The 17,906-nt window shown below is 32.0% G+C and overlaps 1 protein-coding gene across 2 annotated transcripts in view; it reads right to left on the bottom strand.

Annotated features, from left to right (window-relative positions):
* agap3 (ArfGAP with GTPase domain, ankyrin repeat and PH domain 3) overlaps window positions 1-17,906 on the bottom strand; it is a 171,436-nt gene that overhangs the window by 103,962 nt on the left and 49,568 nt on the right. Inside the window, exon 1 of one of the 2 annotated variants that reach the window (XM_058765034.1) lies at window positions 604-1,162. The exons of the other annotated variant lie outside the window; for it this stretch is intronic. Coding sequence (XP_058621017.1) covers window positions 604-721 — 118 coding nt within the window. The 5' untranslated portion in view covers window positions 722-1,162. Of the gene's footprint in view, window positions 1-603; window positions 1,163-17,906 lie in introns of those variants that run through there. 2 annotated transcript variants of the gene reach the window in all.

The raw sequence follows: 17,906 nt of genomic DNA, 5'->3' as shown, positions 1-17,906 counted from the left end.
CAATTACATGCACATATTTAAGAACATAATTGCTTACGGTTTAACTTTAAAGCCATACTGAGCCAAACATATCCATTTCTAAATTTAGCTCCGATATGCTCTTGTTAAAACCTCAACTAAAAAGATACCCCATGCTATAAGTATTTAAAACACTACGCACCAGTCAAAACATCATACATATGTCCCTGATGACTCACTGTTCATTCGCTACAAAAATAAAATCACATGTTGATCATACCTGAAATGCCTTCACTTTTACAGCCCCCACAGCACTTAAAATTTATCTAACAAAGCAACAAGTACAAATGTCTACAGTGTACCATTTTTCTGAATAAACAACACAAAGAAATGGATATTTTATATTTACAATTTTTCCTTGTCAATGCACTCCAAATTGAAATACATCAGACCACAGATTACCTAAATTGTCATATTTAATTCAAGAGTTCAGGTATTTAGGCCTATTTACCAAATGATAGCAATAAAACAAGCCCTACAAAAGCCAAATAAATTGACCATGAGTCAGTACCTGTGTTGATCAGACAGGAGTTAACACCTGTACGCATGAAACAGATTATTCTCCTTTGAAGAAGGATTCATTACCTGTGTCTACCGCATAAGGGTTGGTCACCCCCGTAACCTCCGCTGAGATCAAACAGTCCTCTTCGCCCCACTGCAGATGGTGGTGTCTCGGCCGTCTTTTCCCTCCAAAACACATCATTATGACGACTTTCCCAAACTACAGGAATATCCTTTAACCAGGGACATTTTCAGGCCAAAACCAAACTAAAAACCAAGTTCAGTGTCCAAATCATGGATGTTCTTTAAGTGAGACGACAATATCCTAGTACTGCTTTGACAGAGACGGACTAACGTCACGCTCCGTTCAAGTGCTTGGCTTTGTCAAATATCAAAAATGTGAGAGGGAGGAGGTGGCAGACAGGTACAAGGAACATGTCCAACCTCTGTAATCCCTCGTGAGGAGGAGGCGGCGGCGACCACAGCCTCCCTGGCTTACCTGAAGCAGGATTAGACTAATCCTTAACCAATAGGAAGTCATTGGTGCATTATCCGTCCCTCCGTACCGATGCAAACACACACACACACACACACACACACAGAAATAATATCGTGTTGGACTCCGTTTCAGAGTAAAGCATGCTTACCACTATCAAAACTAGTTTAACTTATCGTGGTATCTGTGCAATGCTCTGACGCAAGACACCCCACTGATATTTCAAGTCCAACCACAAGGCTTTTGGTGATGAATCATTCCACTTGTCTTAAAAGTCAGATTGAGCAAACATCATAGTTAAAAAGCAATGCTACAAAATGCAAAATCTCAAGTGTGTCAAAAACATCAATCCACGGACCATATCTAGATATCAAAACCGCCCACTTCATGAACTATAACCAATGTTTAACAAGTTGACTCATTACAGAAACGCACAAAAACATTTTCGGCCGAATCTACACACAACCTATTCCTATCTAATGAAATGCATTTAATTGACGAGCTCCCATAGAAATGAGAGACCATATCGACTCGACATCTCATTACGTTTTCATTAAAAACCACCGCGCCATCGGCGGTAGCGTCTGCGAAGCTAAATGGATACAAATACTGATGGATGAGAGAAAAACCACATTTTGCCCTTGCGAGGTGGTGTTTTGAACACAGAGCATTAGATATAGCTTTCATTTATACCGATTTAATTATGCAGACCATCAGAAAGTGCGTTTCCGAATGTTTTTTCCACCCTCAGGGCGCACCTTTATTACAGCGAACCCTTTGGAAATTGGCCTGCCAGTCTAATTAAAATAGAAAAACTGATTACGGTCAGACAATTAAGCCTCTCTTGTCTTTTATTTTAAACACTTTTATTACCGAGAGAAAGTGACGCAAGCAGAATCTCTCTTGTCTTTTTAACTAAGATGCTCCGTAAAAACTCGCTGATTTTAAAACAGTAATGTTGGGAAATATTATTACAATTTAAAATAACCATTTTTTATTTGAATAGATTATAAAATGTAATTTATTCCTGTGATGCAAAGCTGAATTTTCAGCATCATTACTCCAGTCTTCAGTGTCACACGATCCTTCAGAAATCATTCTAATATGCTGATTTGTTGCTTAAGAAACATTTCTAATTCAGTTGTGCTGCTTAATACTTTTTGTGGAAACCATGGCACATTATTTTTCTGGATTTTTTTGAAGAAGAACAGTTCAAAAGAGCAGCATGTATTTGAAATAGAAATCTTTTATAACATCATAAGTGTTTTTACTGCCACTTTTGATCAATTTAATGCATCCTTGCTCAATAATAATAAATACTAACTTATTTCAACAATAACAACAAAATAAAATAAAATGGTGCAGTCTAATGGTGCAATTTTTTGTATTGACATTTTGCTGCATACAAAAGACAAAGATTAAACTCTGGTTGAAATAGAAACACCAATTTAATCAATTAATCAAATTATGAATTTATTTTATTTTATTTTTTTAAAACTATATCACCCAGGCCTGTCAGCATCTCTAATTAGCATATCAGTGTGCAACTACTAGTCCAAAAATAATGTGACAATTTGCGAAAACACTTTTCTTGTAACCTGTAAGCTTCTGCATAAGTCCGTAGACCTAGAAAAAGGAACACATGAGACCAGTCTAATCATAAACAGATTCTATATCACAAAAATTCTAATCATAAATCCAACAGCAAGTTGTCCATATACATACACACCAGCAGGGGGCAGTCTGTCTTCTCTCACAGCGGACTGCAGGACCTATTAGTTCAGTTCATAAATCAAGTCTAGCATCATTAAATCTTGATTTGGTCTGCATCAACACTATAATGTGTGCTTTCAGATAGCTGCAATCACATTTCACCCAATTATACGCTACAAATATCGAATATTGACATTGCCGCTTGACATGCAACAACAAATCGTTCCCTAATTATAAGGAATTACAAAATAAGCTTGTGTGCAATTTAGGAAGGGAAATGTGTGAGAACTCACAAAGTCATTTGCAGATGAGGCTCCTGAGCGCACCACTAATGCTCATTATCTTATGCAAGGTTATGTAATTTTCCAGGCTGCAGTGCAGTCCAGGTCAGAAGCCGGGGGTCCCTGTGAGAACGTGATCATGTGGAGGAACACACGGGAGGTGTGGAGCGCTGTGGTGCAGTACAGTCATGTTACGTAAGGTAAGATGCTCCCCGAGGAACAAGAGTGAAGAACGAATCAAAGAATGAGTGCAGGATCCGCAGGGATGCAGATAGACAATTAATGCCGAATGAAGTTTAATGAGGGTTCGTAATGAGTTGTGAACGCCTTTATGCTCAAATAAAGTGAAGAGCCAGAGATATATGTAGGGTTTGCAATGCTTTCATAAGAACGACAGCATTTTATTTCCAAATAAACGCATAATAAATGATTTGCTTTCTAACTATAGCTGCATATGTTGTGGTTTGGTTTGCCATGATGCATCAGTAAATGTGAAAGAAAAACTGTGCTCATTTACAGAGGTGGGTAGAGTACCCAAAAACTGTACTTAAGTAAAAGTAAAAGTACTTGAAGAAATATTTACTCAAGTAAAAGTAATAGTCTGAATAGTTACTTGAATAAGAGTAAAAAAGTATCGGATAAAAAAACTACTTAAGTAGTTAGTTACTATTTACTTTGGATCATATACTGAATATAGTCTATTTTTATTTAGATATATAGATATTTGGATACATTTTTATATACACATACATATATACACACACACAGCCGTTCAAAATACTTTTAATGTTTTTTTTTTTAATGTAATTCATTTCAGTGATGCAAATCAGAATTTTTATCAGCCTGATTTATTATCAATGCTGTTCTTTTTTAGTTTTCTATTCATAAAAGAATCCTAAACAAAATGTCACAGGTTCCAAAAAATATTAAGCAGCAAAACTGTTCCCTGTTGAAAAAAACAGCATATGCTCAATGTTTTGAAGCATGGGATGCTGGTTTGAGCTGGTTTAAGCTGGTCACGTGCTGGTCCGACCTGCTCAAGACCAGCACATGACCAGCTAAGGACCGGCATAAACCAGCATCCCAGCTTCCTAACCAGCATATGCTGTTTTTTTTTTTTAACAACACTGGTAATAAATCAATATATTTGAATGATTTCTGAAGGATCATATGACTCTGAAAACCTGGAGTAACAGCTGATAAAAATTCAGATTTGCATCACCGAGTTAAATTAAATTATATTTTATGTATTATAAATGTATACATGTATATAACCTCTGACACGGAGAAGAGTGAAAACTCCTCACATGACCGCTTCTGAACATCACGAAACAAATGCACATTGTCGGATGATCTTCCGTCTGTTCTGCAAAATGTAAACAAATGTAGCCTTTATTTCTGCAAGCGTAAATATTGTGAAAATATCAATATTAATTGTATCTAGGCAAAGGCATTCCTCCTGGAAATAACGCGGGTTTGGCTTATTTAATGAATAAATTATACAACGTATTTAATGTGTAAGGTACATGTACAGCAAACTGGTAATGTCATAGTGGTATCGTGTACTGTAATCGAATCTATACCTGTGGAACCGACAGCACACGCGCTCATCTAATAAAGATCTTCATAGCTAGCAAACCATAGCCTTTGCAGATTTGCTTTCAACTGACTGTTGATCCAGAGCCACGTCTTCAACGCTCCTGATGTTACAACTCTGAGTGAGAACCGCTTCAGACGACTCAGCGCGTGCGGCAGGGAACTGAACGAATCATTCAAACTGATTCACGAACCGATTCACTGGTCTGCCAACTGGTTTGATCAAGCCTTCGAACAGAATTGACTCAAAATAATGAATCATTCGTGATCGCCCAGAAAAAAGATAAAGTAACGAGAGGAGCGTCGCCCACAGTAACGAAGTAAAAGTACCGTTTTTTCACTAAAAATGTACTTGAGTAAGAGTAAAAGTACCAATTTTTAAATATACTCTAAAAGTATTAGTTACCCAAAAAATTTACTCAGGTAAATGTAACGAAGTAAATGTAACTCATTACTACCCACCTCTGCTCATTTACCTTCTTAACACTTGTTCCTGGTCTTACAGTTAATTATTTATCACAGCGTATTATTTTAAATGATTTAAAAAAAAAAAAAAGTAAAAATGTCAAATAAAATGTAAAAACTTGACACATTAAAAAAAAAAAAAGATTACATCAAATCAAAATTATTTCCTCCTTTTCATTATCAGTGTTATACTGTTAACTAAAACTAATAAAAAATAGTTTTAAAAATAATAAAATAAAATTATATTATTTTTATCTATATATTATATTAGATAGAACTTGGAAATGTTACTTAAAATAAATTTAAGTTGGAATACCAATATTACTAAAAGTAAAACTGAAATAAAAATTAAATTAAAGCTGAAAATAAAAATAAAATAAATATATAGATGGAACTTTTACATCTTAGAAATACCTATGCAACTAATTGAAATAAATGCAGATGTTGAAATACTAAAATTACTAAAACTAAATCTGAAAATAAACTAAAATAAAACTGAAAATAAATAAATAAATGAATAAATAATTAAATATTAGTTGGAACTTAGAAATGTCACCTTAGCAACTCACTGAAATAAAATTAAATTAAAAGTTAGAAAACATAATAGATGGAATTTAGAACTGCTGCCTCGGCAACTAATAAAAATAAAGAAAAATAAATAAATAAATAATAAAAATGACAAGCACATAAAATGACTCAAAATTAAACTAAAATACAAATAAAAGCTAATTCACATTAATATTCATAAACGCTACAACAGTATATAAATTATACTAAAATAACACTGTTCATGCACTCATGCAATTCCTGTTGGATAAAAAGTCGTAAAGTTTTTGCTTGTTGAACATCCTGTATCACTTATAATTTTCATAATATGGAAAATGTCATAATATACAAGTAAATGGGTTAATGCATGTAATTTATGTGCCAGCAGAGCCAAACAGACACTATCATTTACAAAAACCTCCTGCCCGTTCTGCCCTCCGTCTGCCATTGTCCAGACAAACAGAAGTCCCACCCACAAACCCACCTCATTGGCTGAGCCAGAAGTTAACGACACGCCAGACACCTCAAACAAACAGAGCACAAATAAAGCCTCAGGAAGTCCGCTTACAAATAGCTTAGTTTTCCTCTGATCTAAAAGCAAGTATTTTAGCATCACAAGAATTACACACTTCAACTCTGACAGCAGCTTCCTGAAAAAGCCCGCTTTCCCAGTCACTTCACTTACAAGACGCATCGTTCTGAGGTGTCCTGGGTTCAGACACCAGATTTAGCCCCACTACTGTCAGCCTGCTATTTGGGCCGCGCTGATGACTAGGTGTTGAACGGGTGACTAAAGCGCTGGAAACGATGTTAATGGAATGGAATGACTCAGCGGAGGAGTGAACTCACGCACACACACACACACACACACACACACACACACACACAAACACACACACACAAACACACAAACACAGCGACGTCATGTCACGATAACCTTCCTCCTCATTGCTATTGAGAGGCCACATTAAACCCTGTTTCACTTGCATCTCTATATGATGTTAAAGCTGAGTGTGTCATCTTTTCAGTGCTAAAACACGTTCGTAATATGCAGACGAGTGTAAGTAAGCCACTTGTTCACATCCACACCGGCTCAAGCCCTGTTTGGAAATCCTGTTTGAACATAGTCATTATTCTTGCAATTCATTTGGTGATGTTAATGCCACAGAAATTACAACTTAAAGTGGGCTTGAATTACATAACACATGCCTCCTCAAATGTATCCTGATTGTGTCTGATATCGAAGACCGAAAAATAGAAATATTTTGAATAAAAAAGAATAAAAATGACAAAAGCACATAATATAATTACTATAAATTGAACAAATTAAAATAAAATAGCAATATTGTGAAAAAACTAATACAAAAAATACAAAAGCACATAATATAAATGACAAAATTAAAATGGTAATATTTTGAAAAAAATTATAAAAAAACAATCACATTACGAGAAAATAAACTAATTAAAATAAAAAAATAAAATGCATAAAAACAGACAAATACATTGACACTGCAAGCAAATGCTCTCACAATATGTTTAGTCATTAAATATTTGTATAATTTATAAATAGCTATAAAAATCATAATTTTATTTATTTTGATATATATTCATAACTGAATAACTGCTCATCAGGTAAAAATTTAATAATGTTTGTTAACTACTTAGAGTTATTAAAAACTGTTACTTACACTAACAAAAAATAAATAAATAAATACTATGATAGTACGATGGTTCAGTGTTAGTGTCAGCTACATTTATTTATGAATATATAGGAAAATGTATTACGTTTTATAACTATTTGAATGCACTATTTATTTTTTGCACATTATGATATAATAACAATAATAATATATTATTTTATTATAATATGATAATTGTAATGTTTACATGCTATCATAAATATTTTTAATATTATTATATTACATAATTAGCAAAAATCATTACAGTTACAAATGTCATGACAAATATTGTAATATATTCTATTCATAATTGAATTTTAAAATACAATGAAGTACGATGGATAAATGTATTGCTGATATGTATCAGCTACATTCAGTTATGAAAATATATTAGTATTAAGTATAAGTTAGTATACGTTTTGTACCTATTTGAACACAATAGTGATTTGTTGCACATTATATAATATAACAACAATAATAATAATATTCAGTATATTATTTTATTACAATATGATACATGTAATTGTTACATGTTGTCATAAATATTATTTTAATAACATTTTATAATGTTTGCAAAACATCAGTCACAAATGTACAAAAAGGTGAAATATTCTAATATATATTCATAATTGAATGTACTCACTAATCTGTAATCTGATTTTGATAATGATATCAGTGATAGTATCAGATGGTAATACCGTGGTGTTTTCTATAATGTATACTTCAAAAAAAAATAATAATAATTGTGTATTGTGTAAAAATGCAAAGAAATGCGATTTCAACACCTGTCCACACAAAACACAAAAGAACATTACATTTATACAAAAAGTACCATGGTATTTACATAACATACATCATGAAAAAACACTGTAGTGGATTCCTCAATTATGGTAATATCTTGTTATTTTTGAAGTACCTCAATGTGCTGTTCAAGTACCGTGGTATATGAATGGTACATGATTATTACATTCATATCATGGCACTTGAATGGTACTTCAAAGAATAATATGGCAGTATTATCATGATGTCATCATAGCAGTGGTATATTTTGATGGTAATATCGCAGTACTACTTGTAAGCAAAGTCTGACTATAGTTTTGTGCTCTTACGAAATGGCATTAATCTAAATCACACACACACACAGAAAAGCATCCCAGCAGAACTCTTCCTTCAGGCCATAACCGCTCCTCCCTGCCTCCATCACCATGACAACATGCATCAAAATGGCTGGACATTTCCACGGGAGCGAAAAGAGCGTGTGGTGGAATTTTAAGGACCTCCATTGATCTCCCTGAATGAATCCGAGCCAGCCGAATCTTTACAGGTAACAAGAGTGACGATAACTCTCAGGATGAGAATGATGACGTCACACTGTTAAACCACAGACCAACTGGCCCAAAGTTATAGTTAAAGAATGTTTCTCAGCTCCTCAAAAGAACACAAACTCATAATTGACAGGAGAGATGAACGACCCGCCCCTTCAGCAGAGACACTGACTGACAGCTGCACGGGCCAATCACAACGATAACTGTCAGAATCAACGGCTATAAATGACAAACCTGCACAAATACTAACAAAATCAAATAAGTAAAGTGTTGCCTCGAAATAGTGTACTATAGCAAGAGATAATATACCAGGGTTATTATTATGAACTAAAATTACAAAAAAAAAAAAAAAACAGAAATATTAGATAAAAAATAAAGATAAAATAGGAATGTAATTACTAAAGTGAAAATAAATAAAATAATACCAGTGTTAAAAAAAAAAGGTCGCAAACGACAAAATCACATAGCTAATTACTAGAAATTAAAATAAAAATAGTAATATACTGAAGAAAAGAATAAAAATGACAAAAGGCACATAATATAATTACTAGAAATTAAACAAATTAAAATAAAAATAATAATATTTTGGGGGAAAAAAAGACAAAAAAAGCACATAAAATGTAACAAATTAAAATAACAATAAAAATAGACATTTTGAAAAATGAATTAAAAAAAATCACATAATATAATTACTAGAAATTAAAATAAAAATAAAAATAGCAATATTAGAGTAAAGAATAAAAAAGAATAAAAACGACAAAAGCACAATTCAAAGAAAATAAATACAAAACCGAAAATAAATAAATAGAAGTTCAATTAATTTTTTTTTTTTTTTTTAATTACAATGTAAACATTTAAATGTAAAAATTAAGTTAATATTTATTAAAGGGATAGTTCACCCAAAAATGAAAATTCTGTCATCATTTACTCACCCTCGAGTAGTTCCTGTAAGAAACCTGTATGAATTTCTTTCTTCTTCCGAACACAAAGGAAGATATTCTGAAGAAAGTTTGTAACCAGGCTGTTTTGGGGCACCATTGACTTCCATAGTAGGAAAAAAATATAAATACTATGGAAGTCAATGGTGCCCCAGAAATGATCTGTTTCCCACATTCTTCAGAATATCTTCCTTTGTGTTCAGCAGAACAAAGACAATCATACAGGTTTGGAACTACTTGAGGGTGAGTAAATGACGACAGAGTTTTCATTTTCATTTGATCAAATAAATGCAGCCTTGGTGAGCAGAAGAGAGAGACTTCATTAAAAACATTTAATTTACTAAAGATTTACTGCATACACACACAGAGACACGTATTATCTGCACTCTCTGTACAAATATGAATACATGCTGTGCGCTGAGAGAGACGGACAGAAGAAGGCAGACTGTGATGTCGCAGTAGTAGAGAAGCGCTCGAGAACGCGTGGGTGTCAAGCTTTTTAAAACGCAGCTGCTCCACCAACTTGCACACGTCACAATTCCTCTACTGCAGAGAAAATCATAGGTTTGAGCGTATCTGTGGGAGGCGGGGTAGAGAGAGAGAGACATATTACAGACGCCGTTCTCTCTCGCTCGCTCATTTACTCTCCAAAAACAAGCTTTTGGATTCACCTCACGTTTGTGTAAAACAACAAGAGACCTTATGAACACAGATTATTAAATGTAATTTTTCAGTAAGTATAACGTGTCACACCAAACCGTAACAATCAAAGGAGGACCACCAGGCAAACTCAAGCGAACAACCAAATCCCAAAAGAGGGTCAAAGCTGTTTCCCTGACAGATCACTATCACAGGAGGAATAATTCACCCATAAAAATACAACACTCTTTTGTCCTTCTAAAATCCATATGCTGTATAATATATTACCCAAAGAAGACCCAAAAAGTTACAAGGACTAAATAAATAAATAAATAATTGTACATGTATTTATTTTCATGTATCATAGATTATTATTATTATTATTATCTACTGATTGATTGATTAAATGATTATTATCGTTAATAATACAATTCATTATAATTATAATATATTATTATATTAACAATTACAGTTATTATTACTATTAATTCATATTTATTACAATCAATAATATTTATAAAATTAATTGTGTTATTTTAAGTAATATTTAGTATAATAAAAACAAAATAGATATATTAAGTATTATATTTATTACCAACTAAATATTAATAATGAATTTAATTATAAATAGTAATATTTAGTATCATACATGTAAAATAATAAATATTAATATTAATCATATAATAAGTAACATTACTTATATACGTAACATTTAGTACAATAAAAATAAACAAAATAGATAAATAATATTAACAACTTATTTTTTAAATCATAAATATTAATAACACTGATTAATATTCATTAATATTATGAATAATATATACATATATGATTATAATTATATAATAGTATTAATTATTAATAATATAATATACAATAACAGTAATTACACTCTAATATACAGATATACACATACTTATATAATTAATAATTTGATTACTAATTATTAATAATTCATTTGATTATTATAAATAGTAATATTTAGTAACAGAAATGTAAAAAAAAAAAAATTATTAAGTGATAACCTTCCTTAGCTAGTCAAACTGGTCATCTTGTTTTGAAACTATATGAGGGTGAATAAATGACAGAAGTGTCTTTTTCGTGTGCGTGAACTTTCCCTTTAAGTGGGTTGAGAGATACTCAGAGAGAGAGAGAGAGAGAGAGAGAGAGAGAAGGGAACTCTGGGAGTCCAGCCAGAGGATCAGGGAGGAGAGGGTGAGCTGAGGAGCATTAGCAGGCGAGCGTGGGCTCCTCAATGCTCTTAAGATGCTGTAGGCCGCTCCACTGCTCCAATAACAGCCCTCACAAACAAACACAGCCAGAAATCGCTGCCCTGCATCCAATCAAAAGCCCCCTCTTCAAATCACAAGTGCGCAGTTTTTTTGGAAATGTCAGAAAGGTCGCTATACTTTGATGGCACTCCATGGCGTTGGTTATGGGCCTCAGAAACTAATAAATAAGCTAATATATAAGTTTATCACTAGGTATTAATATGAGAAATGTTTATTTTTAATGTTACGTAACACTTCTTAAAATCTAAAAAGAGTATTTTAATCAGATATGTTCTTTCCTTTTACTTTCCACAGCAGCGACTACAGAAAAGCCCCCAAAATAGCGCTGTAATCGGGAAGCAGCAACAGCGTAATTCTGCCTGTTCTCCTGAATCCTCTTCCTCCCACACATTAACACACAATGAAAATGGGAACCTCGTTGTAGGCCTCAAGACAGCTTTCATACGCCACAATGTAGCTGGATCCAACCAGCAACGCTAATTTTACCGCTAGCTGCGTAGCAGGCCTGGACGTTTCTGAATAAAGGGTTTGCAAGCCACACTTTGGGTCATTTGGTGCTTTTACATATAAAGTGAAGGTGATTACTCTGCATTTAAATCAAATGTACGCAATGTCGCTTCATACTCATGTTTGAATCCAAATGTCCTTTCGACAATCGAAAAGTCCTGTTGCGTAAACATAATCACATCATGTAATTATAGTGTAGCCGTGGTGTATGTTTAGCACTGTGAATGGTGCGCAGTCAGAAATAAGCCACACAAATCGACCCCTCGGGGTGAAGTACTGAAACGTGAAATAAGAAAGGCCAGATTTTATGAAGCAAAGCGATTTTAAGGTTGTGATGCAGCAGTTAATGCACATGCTACAGACTCATTTGGAAGAAACATAAAAATTAAAAATTAAATAATAACTTGCTGTAAAATAATATAAATTTAAATAAAACAAAAAACAAAACAAAATAAGCTAAAAATAAAATGCTAAAAAATAAAATAAAATAAAAGACTAAACAAATAAGTTAACTAATATATAAAAGTAATATATAAAAATATATAAATTTAAATAAAATAAAATAAAAACACTTACTATAGTATAATAAAATAAAATAAAATGCTAAAAATAAAATAAAATAAAAGTCTACAAATTTAAAAATAAGATCAGGTAACTAATAAAATAAAATAAAACAAAAATAAAAAATAAAAACTTGCTGAAATAAAATAAAACAAAAACTTGCTGTAAAGTAATATAAATTTAAATTAAAAACAAATAAAATTAGATACAAATAAAATGCTCAAAGAATAAAATAAGGTATTAAAAATAAAATAAAATTATAAAAGACTAAAAAACGTTAACTAATATATAAAACTAATATATAAATGTAAATAAAATAAAATAAACACTTACTATAGTATAATAAAATAAAATGCTAAAAATAAAATAAAATAAAAGACTACAAATACATTTAAAAATAAGTTCAGTTAACTAATAAAATAAAATAAAATGAAATAAAATAAAAACTTGCTGAAATAAAATAAAACAAAAACTTGCTGTAAAGTAATATAAATTTAAATTAAAAACAAATAAAATTAGATACAAATAAAATGCTCAAAGAATAAAATAAGGTATTAAAAATAAAATAAAATTATAAAAGACTAAAAAACGTTAACTAATATATAAAACTAATATATAAATTTAAATAAAATAAAATAAACACTTACTATAGTATAATAAAATAAAATGCTAAAAATTAAATAAAAGACTACAAATACATTTAAAAATAAGTTCAGTTAACTAATAAAATAAAATGAAATAAAATAAAAACTTGCTGAAATAAAATAAAACAAAAACTTGCTGTAAAGTAATATAAATGTAAATAAGAAAAAAAATAAGAAAAATAAAATGCTAAAAGAATAAAACAAGGTATTAAAAATAAAATGAAATAAAATAAGACACTAAAAAATAAGTTAACTAATATATAAATTTAAATAAAATAAAATAAGTTACTATAGTATAATAAAATAAAATAAAATGCTAAAAATTAAATTAAATAAAAGACTACAAATACATTTAAAAATAAGTTCAGGTAACTAATATAATAAAATAAAATAGGTCGATTATGTAAAAACAGTGCTGTAACTTGCAGATCTTTCAGAGAAACATGGCAAGAGGAACTGACAGGGCTAGACAAATGTTTAGTTATCATGTCTGAGTTTACAGATGACCTCTGCAGGCCTTACTGATCCATGGAAGAAAAACAACAGAGATGAGCTTGCAATGAATCACATTTCCCAAAGGAGCCAAGCACATCACAGACTGCTAATGTTATTATGAATCAGACTGACATTAAAAAGTAAACCCTGCATCTGTCTGCGCTCAAGAACTATTCTCTTACCCACGATTAAAAAGTTTCTTGAGACACTTGAAACAAATTGCATAATTCTTACAAAAGTTTTCCTGAAAGAAATACAAAAATGGAAGGCATCTGGTATCTCTTACAGTACATAATTCCAATTTATTTTCCATACTCTTTAGAAAAGTAATAATTAGAGGCATTATTCGTGCCTGTAACATACAAGATGTGTGATACATTTCACACCAAAGTTACACACTAACCCCAAGTTTTAGTAATGACTTAAACACCACTAATAAAGCACAGTACATCCAGGAGGACAAATAGATATCGTTTTATATTCGTCCTGCTAGCAGAGCAGCTAATATTTGTTGAGGGATATTTCATACATAATACTTAAAGCTCTAAGTTAACTACAAAACACACAACAACACAAAGGCCTAAGCATCATTCAAACATTTGCACCTTATCACTGTCACAGCACAAAAAGATGGAATTAATGGAAAAAACAGAAAAGAAAAAAAGTGACTTTCCCTTTATCAGCAGCTTACCTTCCTTTTACCTAACCCTTGCAACACTATAAAGCCTTAAATCTCCTACAAAGTCGGCTAATCAAGGCTTTCCATCAAATGGCATGACCTTAAATCAGTGAACGGAGCTCAATTCTCAGGACTTTGCTTAGTCAGACTAGTGCAGACATTCAGTACAGATCAACAGGTCACATACAATGGCAACAGATAATTCACTTATTTTGCTGGGAGTTTGATTGGCAGGCGATCGGACCAATCATAACGCAGAATCTGCCATTTTGCCCAACAAACAAACCAGATTTAACAATGCTGAAAATTCAGCTTTGCATCACAGGAATAAATAACATTTTAAAATACATTCAAATAGAAAACAGTTATTTTAAATTGTAATAATATTTCCATTTTTGATAAAAGAATGCAGCCGAGACTTCTTAACTCCAAACTTTTGAACAATAGAGTATACACTGAAGTATTACAATCTAACACCATCTCAATACCACAGATCTTTGTCTATGGTTCTCAAACATTCATAAGTAGATATATTTCAAGAATTGGAGGCCGGTTTTCTAGTCAGTGTTCTGAGGTTGTAAAGCATCATCCAGGCTGGATCTGTGTAATCTGCAGGATGCTGTTGATGACTACACACCGCTGCGTTTCTAATGTGTCATCGCTCAGCTGTATCCTTCCGTCTGATCCAAACATCTCTCACTGAGAACATGACTACCAATTCATTTCCTCTTCACCTCTACATCTGTCACTGACACGTGCACAAACAAGCAGAACCAGACCAGGAACCGTAAAAACAGCTTCATTACACTGAAATCTTAAGCAGCATCCAACCAGAGACACAGTTCATCAAAAGAGAGAGCGGAAGGAAGGAAGAACAGAATATTGATTGAATGAACGCAAAGAACAAACAAACAAACAAACTGGACTCATGGTTAATCATGATAAAACCAAAATGACAACATGCACTTTGCACTCCAAAATGGGTAGGTTAAGGTTTGGGGGTAGGTTAAGGGGTCTAAAAATCTAAATTGCTTATTAATAAAATGACAAAAATGCATATTCGCTGTAAAATGGGTAGGTTTAGTTTTGGGGGTAGGTTAATGGGGTCTAAAATCTAAATCGCTTATTGATAAAATGATAAAAATGCATTGATACGAATATCTTGATATAAAAGATAAGTAAATATTTTTTACATTTTTTAGCTAAAAATACATATCAATTTGTATGTTTTAAACATTGAAATACGTGTAAATTGTACGTTTTAGCAACAATAAAAATGCACGTTCTGTGCTTGTAAATGTTATGTATATGTAATGTGTGTGTGTGTATATATATATTTATATTTGTGTGTATATGTATGTATGGATGTGTGTGTGTGTGTGTGTGTGTGTGTGTGTGTGTATATATACACACACATATATACACACACACATACATATACACATATATATACACACACATACATATACACACACACACATATACACACACATCCATACATATATATATAACAACCAACCAAAAGGATGAAAAGAAAAACAAACCAATGAATAAATTAAAGCAATAAAGAACAGAGGGAATGATGAATAAATGAAGGAAGAAAGGAAATATGAAAGGTTAAAGAAATAACCAAGAAAGAAAGCCAACAAGCAGCATCAAACAAACTGAGGAAAGAAAGGAAGGAAAGATAGAAGGAAGGATAGAAGGAGCGAGGGTGGGAAGAAAGGAAATGCAAAAGAAAGGAGAAACAAAGGAAGGAAGACCAAATGGAAAAACTGAGAATAAAAAATAAAAAAAAAAAAAAAAAAAAAAAGAGATAAACCAAACAAGCAAGAACACAAAAACAAACAAACTGATGGAAGGAAGAACAAAAGAAAATAGTGAGAATAAAGCAAGAGATAAAGCAAACCAGCATGAACAAACATTGAAGAAACAACAAAAGATTGAAAAAAGGCAAGATCAAACAAAACAAAGAAAGGACTAAGTAATGAAAGGAAGAAAGGACAAACTAAAAAAAAAGAAATAAATAAAAGTAAGAACACAGTGTCCTCCTCATACTGCAGCATCACACATGTATTAATGTAGAAACATCCAAACGAGCCTCTTTTGCTTATTACAGTACAGCAAACTGGACAAAAATCACACTTTGAAGGAAAGCTTGATCGCGTGTGTGTTTGTGATAAGCGTTTCTCCTCGTTTCCTCGCAGCACTTCACAGGAGGATTCCTGGGAACGCTTGAGTACTTTGTGTCCTTTTATAGTCTCAAAGTTTTTAATGCAAAAGATCAAATTACCCTCTCGTCCAGGGACGAACCACGTTCAGGGACCGACTAGCTTCAGTGGCTCCGTTCCCAACACTCCCTCGACTACTTGTAAACAAAAAACATCTGCTACGCTATTTAAACGGGCCAAAACGAGGACAAGGACAGAATCCAAACGCCGAGCGAGGTCAACAGGACGACTTTACACCGAGAAAACACGTCTATAGGCATTCCCGAACACGTACTCTTTCATGCCAGAGCTATCCCATAGTGCTTTCCTCCACAGGACCAGACTATATTTGGCCAACAGTGGCTGGTGGGAGAAAGACAGGTGTGACAGCCAACACACAGTGACTCACGGCACGTCTTCAGCCCGCTGTGGCTAATGGAAGCAAGACAGAAATACAGTCGATGGCCAGAGTTAATAAAACAAAACCTGGTGAGATCAAAATCATCCGGAAGACACAATCGATATGGAGTGACACTGTGCTAATGAACCTGCTTTAGGAAAAACAAAACCTGAGTGGCAAGAAAACGCAGACAGGGTGTGTGATGTCATCTACTATAATAGCATAATTATTGCGTTAATGATGTGGAAGCTGACAATATCAAGTCATTCAATATGCAAAAAAACAAACAATACTGAATGAATCAGTGATTCAATGATTCAATCACTTGCTTCGATCCTGAGTGAATCAAACATTTGAACGAATCGGTTGAACAAACGACTCACTCATTAAGATTGTCACTAAATGGCAGTTTTAGTTTCTTATTTATTAATATTTTATTATTTTAAGACAAAAAAAAAGAAAGAAATTGAAACAAATACTAACAAGGAACAAGAAACTAAATCAATTAAAAATGAAGTATAAAAGTAATAAAATGTGATGATCAATAATTTATAATTTAAATATAATTACTAGGATTGTATAAATAAATAATTTATATTATAATATAATAATATTATATATAATTACATATTTAGATTTTTATATATATAATATACATAGATATCTATGTATATTATATACTCAAAACAAATTTATATATATATATATATATATATATATATATATATATATATATATATATATATATATATATATATATATATATATATACACACATATATACACACACATATATATATACACATATATATATACACATACATTATATATATATATATATACACACACACACACATATACACACACACACCTATATAATTTATATTTTATAAATAAACTGTCATTTCATTAAAAAACTGT

The sequence above is a fragment of the Onychostoma macrolepis genome, chromosome 24, assembly GCF_012432095.1.
Source record: "Onychostoma macrolepis isolate SWU-2019 chromosome 24, ASM1243209v1, whole genome shotgun sequence".
In the NCBI taxonomy this organism is placed as follows: Eukaryota; Metazoa; Chordata; class Actinopteri; order Cypriniformes; family Cyprinidae; genus Onychostoma; species Onychostoma macrolepis.
The sequence above is the reverse complement of the archived record's forward strand: the minus strand, read 5'-3'. Positions and strand labels throughout refer to the sequence as shown.